Source organism: Daktulosphaira vitifoliae, unplaced genomic scaffold, assembly GCF_025091365.1.
Source record: "Daktulosphaira vitifoliae isolate Bord-2020 unplaced genomic scaffold, ASM2509136v1 Scaffold_5, whole genome shotgun sequence".
Classification (NCBI taxonomy): Eukaryota; Metazoa; Arthropoda; class Insecta; order Hemiptera; family Phylloxeridae; genus Daktulosphaira; species Daktulosphaira vitifoliae.
This window is the reverse complement of record NW_026099576.1, coordinates 17,836,338-17,841,902: the sequence shown is the minus strand read 5'-3', so window position 1 is coordinate 17,841,902 and position 5,565 is coordinate 17,836,338. Positions and strand designations below refer to the sequence as shown.

Below are 5,565 nucleotides of genomic sequence, written 5' to 3'. Positions count from 1 at the left end.
CAGGGCTTCCCAAACTTTTTTTTGCTGTGCCGCCCTTGGGGATGGGCCATTTTTTTGCGACGCCCCCAGTGATGAAAACTGCCTACCATGCCTAGTTGTAGTTCTAGACAAGTAACAAGTTATCAGAAAAAACTCCGAATACATTTTATATTTTTTTATTAATAACAAAATAAAAACATAGCCGAAACTAATGGGACGGATGTGCTTGCTTTTCTGAGCATAGCTTTTCAAAACGGGGCTCAAGATTGGAAATAGCTACTCGCATTTCTTTCTCGACATTAATTTTCGATCTGTACTTATTTTTAATTACTGCAACTGCAGAAAAGCCTGTTTCGCACAAGTACGATGTCGCAAAGGGTAGCAGAACCTTCAATGCCGCAGTGCTGATGGCACGATATTCATGAGAAACTGAGCTCCAGAATTCGAGCAGTTTGTCTTTGTCGTATTGGAGCTTAAGACTGGAGTCACAGGACAGTTCAATCAGTTGTTCTTCCTCCGCTGTGGAAAGTGTTGATGGTGGTGTCGACTGAAAAGGGTTCCTAACCCAGTCATATTGCTCCAGATTTTCAGGAAAATATTTGGCAAAATGTTCATTTAATGATGACAAGTGCTGTGTAAATATTATTTTTATGGAGGGATCGAGGGTCTCTATCGATTTTTCATGTAGAATGCCTTGTAAAGCAGGGAAACAGTCAGTATTTACTTGACCTTCTTCTAATTTTCTCTTCCATAACAGCAACTTCTTTCGAAATCCAGTAATTTTATCTGCCAGTTGCAGTATGTGAGTATTGTTTCCCTGCAAGGACTTATTAAGCTCATTTAATTTTTGAAAAATGTCGCAGAGATATGCCAATTTTATTAGAAAATCAGTATTAATAAAACTTTGTGCATCATTGTGTGATTCGGTCTGTAGATAAGTGTAAAACTCATTTCGTAGTTCGTGCACACGTGCGAGTACATTGCCTTTGGACAACCAGCGAGAGTTGCAATAATAAATTAAAGAGGTGTGCTGGGCACCCAATTCTTCACAAAGCTTATGAAAAAACCTTGCTTTCACAGGTCGTGTTTTAATGTAGTTCACCACTTTGATAACTATGTCCATCACAGCACTTAATTCAGGTGAAATGTTCTTTGCAGCCAAGGCCTCTCTGTGTATGACGCAATGTGTCCATTTTACATTTGGAGCCTTGGTTTTGATGAGAGCTTGTAGTCCTCCATACTGTCCAGACATCGCTCGAGCACCATCCGTACACACACCCACACAGTTCTCCCATTTAATATTATTTTCGGCCATGTAAGAATCCAAAATCTTAAATAGATCAATAGCCTTACCACTATCATATATTTTTCTGCAAAATAACAAATCCTCACATACATTTATTTCTTGTATGTACCGCACGTAACATATCAATTGAGCATCGTCATTACTATCGGTCGCCTCATCCAGTTGAATGGCAAATGAACATGAAAGTTTTTCCACAATTTGCTCATTAATATCTTCTGCCATGTCATGAATACGGCGGCTAATAGTATTGTTTGAAAGCGGTATATTTTTTATTTCTTTAGCCGCCGATTCTCCAATCATCACTGACACCATATCAACCGCAGCAGGTAAAATCAGTTCCTCAGCAATCGTGTGAGGTTTCTTACACTTGGCGACACGGTGAGCTACCTTGTAGGAGGCGAGCAATGCTTTGGAAGGAACTGACGCTCTTGAAAGCAAAGCCGTGGACTGATGTTTCAGGTCTCGCAATTTTCTAACAAAAAAGTCTTTCGGCTTACCTTGCAAATGACTGTGAGTTGTTTCCAAATGACGTTTTAGTTTATTAGGAAGCATACTTTCAGCTGCCAACACTTTATGACAAACAACACATTGAGGAAGTTCTTCATTTCCTTTAGTAATGTATGTAAACCCAAAATCTAAATATTGGTCGTCATATTTTCTATATTTCTTTCGTTTATCTGTTGTTTCTTTACTGCTTTCTCCTGAGCTTTCATTTCGTTTTCTATCTCTCTGAATATAATTATCCATAATGATAGGTACTCAATATCAAACGTCCGCGTGCGTAATTAAACAAAACAAAACCTCGACTGAACGAACGACATGAACGCACGGGGAATGGGGAACGGGCGGGGGATGTCAACGGCCAGCCCCGCGCGCCGAACGTCGACACCGACAGACTGCGCGCGGCGCTCACTGGAGATGGTCGCGTCGATACAAACTACCAAATGCGGTTCGCCTCGCGACGCACAGTTAGGGAAGCCCTGTTATAAACATTAATATTATCACAAATTTCATTTCTATTTGTTACTTGATGCTGATTCTTTACTCGACATCCAATTTTGAAGTGATTCATTTTTCTACAATTAACACATTTTTTTCCATACGCCGGACAGCTCTTTGCTCCATGCCTGAACCCACATTTCTTACAGTTATATTGGTCTTCATTTGTTTGCTTCCAGTTCCTTGCATTATCTGATTTTTCTATGGTTATTTTCTGCACATTACTTTCTTCACCGACATCGTTACAATTTGTTAACAACTGTTGCTGATATCTAGCAATTTCTGCAGATTTACAGTGATCAATGGTTTTGTCTAAACTTAGATATGGTGCTCTTAATAGTCTTTCCTGCAGACTTTTATCTCTAACACCTAAGACTATTCTTATTCTCACCATGTTTTCCTCTAGAGGCCAAAAATCACACCTTTTAGCCAGGTTGCTAATATCTCTAAGAAATTTGTCAAACAATTCTCCCTCTTCTTGAGAGCGTCGAAAGAAGTTAAATTGCTCAATTATTATATTAGTTTTAGGCTCATAATAATTTTTAATTGCTTCAAATATCTTTCCTATTGAACCAGGATTATTTACACTTGTAATGTTAATAGATTCTAAAAATTCTTGGACAATTTTTAGCGTAATAATCATTTATAAGAAAAAAAATATTAAAATATGATGTTTATTATTTAAAAATATTTTTCAAGTTAAATAATAACTCACAATAATTGCATTATTTGATGTCTGTCTTTATGACATGGTTGAATTTTATATTTTTTTGTTAATTAAAATGTTTGGTTTTTCTAAAGAAAATACCGTTGTCATATAAAACCTACACATTTTATTAAATACTTACAAATAAGTGTTACTATACTATATCTTACTATATTGTTCTAAGAATGCAATATTTTTTTATCATTTGTTATATAAATGAACGTTTTTTTAAAAATATCGTTGAAACAGGTTTTTAACTCTATGCACGCTCCAATATTATATTATCATACACGAACATTCGCTTACTAATTCGTATCGACTAAAGAGAGAATTAACAATTTTGTAACGTTTTTTTCGGCGTAATTATGCACTTATATGTTTGACATGGGAACAAATAAATAACTATTTTTTTTTATGTTAAATTTTATTTATTCCATCAAATAATTTTTAATTTTTAAATACTGTTGTTGTTGCATTCTGAAACAAAAAAATTGTACATTGTAACATTACGAATTTATTGGATTGGTGTTAGAGGCAGAACTGCTCACTCACAATTTGAAAAAGCAACGCTTAGTTTATTAGAAATTACAAAAAAAAAAAAACAATATCGAAACAGTTCTACCTCTAACTGTGTTATATCTATGCATCACAAACCTTCCGTCATTTCAACTTCGGCTGGGGGTGGTTGGGCGTATTGCTTCTCCGACTTCTCCGACTTTTGGTGTTCTTTACCAACGTTCTTTTTTTTTTTATACCGTTCTAAAATAAAATAAAAATTGTCAAAGACGTGAATGGAAAATGGATGTTTGTTTATTATTACATGGGCAATTTTTTCTTAAATGTTTTTTACTTTTGCAAATAAAACACCCTGCGAAATTTCAAATTTNCGAACGAGTTGCAAAAGCTAACGGTTGGGATGATAATATGAAACTCGTTATGTTACCACTTTCCCTTAAAGGGCAGGCACAGACAGTGTTTGAAAATAAAGAGGCAGAAGTGGATGTTCCTACTTGGTAGGCAATGAAAAATGTACTAATTAGATATAATTCAGAAGCCCAGAGAAGAATGAGACTTAAGAAATTAAGAGAGAGAAAAAAAGAGGACCATGAAAGCATTTTAGATTACTTTTCTAATGTTAAAGCCGAATGCAGGAGAGCAAACGAGGATATGTCAGAAAGTGAAATAATAGACACAATTTTAAACGGTTTGCCCGACCAATATTTCGAAAGAGTAGGTTGGGTTGACGTTAGTTCATTATCGGTATTAGAGGAAAACATTATAAAAATAGCGAGCTTAGGCATAGACAAGAAAATAGACGATAATAAAAAAATACAACAACAGCTTGACATTTTGACAGAAACCCTTCAGAAGAATCTAAGTATGAATTCGAGTAAAAATAAGTACAATGGGAATAATAATAGGAATAATAGTAGGATCCCTACTATTATTATGAGAATAATAAAGGGTCCCCTTTAGATTTATTAGGTACAACCTCAATTGAAGTAAATTTCTGTGAGCATAGTTTTATTATTGAATTAAAAACTTGTCGTTAAAAACTTAAATGGGTATAATCTTTTAGGTAATAGTTTTCTACACAAATATAAGGCCAATATTGATATGTATGATTCGAAAATTATTTTATTTGACGGACCACACAGGGTGACCGTACTCTTCGAAAAATTCAGTTCTAGCAATGTCGCAAATCATATTCTTTCACACAAATATTCTACCAATGTTTCCATTGAGTCCACAGCGGCGAATATGCAGGTTTCAAAAAATATCCCACAAGACGGCTTTTGCGGCGTAAATACATTAGTAGAGGTGTTGAAAAATAAAAATATTAATGTTAATTTTCATGATATTCAAGTATTACTAGGCGTAGATTCTGCAAGTCAGCCTGTCTGGCTTGAGGCAGAAGATCTAGCAGCCGTCGCGTCATATTACAATAAAAATTTAATTGTACTTTCCCAAGATAACAATTGTTCGGACGTAAATGTTATCGCATTCACAGAATTCGATCGAGATAACGTGTTTGTTTTATTTTCCCACTGTCATTGGTCTCCATTAGAATACGAAAAAAATTCTAGTGTTAATTTTAATATTAAAACAATTGTGCATATTAATGACAATATTTCAGTCGCCGACAGGCGTAAAATTCTAAACTCCAGACAAAAAAATTATGATTTTACCGAACACTTCAAACAAAATGATGCGTCAACACCAGACGTACACTTCGAATCTCAGGTTAACGAAACATGTTTCGCGGAAAAAGAAACAACATCTTCTCTAGCAGAATTTTCACAAAAGGTCGAATTCGACATTAACCCGTCTTTATCTCACGATAAAAAACAAAAACTTAAAACGTTGTTGAATAATTATAATGAAATTTTTTCAAAGACTAAATTCGACTTGGGCAAGGTAAAATTACCAGATATTGAATTAAAATTAAATCGCGATCAAATAATAAATTTACCGAATTTCAAGTTAAGCGTTAAAGAACGGGCCGAGGTAGAAAAACAAACTAACGAGTTATTAAAGGCCGGCATAATAGAACCGTCAAATAGTCCATATAGTA

General features: G+C 34.9%; 1 protein-coding gene across 1 annotated transcript; it reads right to left on the bottom strand.

Moving 5' to 3' along the window:
- Nucleotides 1–187: 187 nt before the first annotated feature.
- On the bottom strand, nucleotides 188–2,032 carry LOC126908218 (zinc finger BED domain-containing protein 5-like). The gene has a single exon (XM_050690130.1). The coding sequence runs from the start codon at nucleotides 2,030–2,032 to the stop codon at nucleotides 188–190; it is 1,845 nt and encodes a 614-aa protein (XP_050546087.1).
- Nucleotides 2,033–5,565: the final 3,533 nt, after the last annotated feature.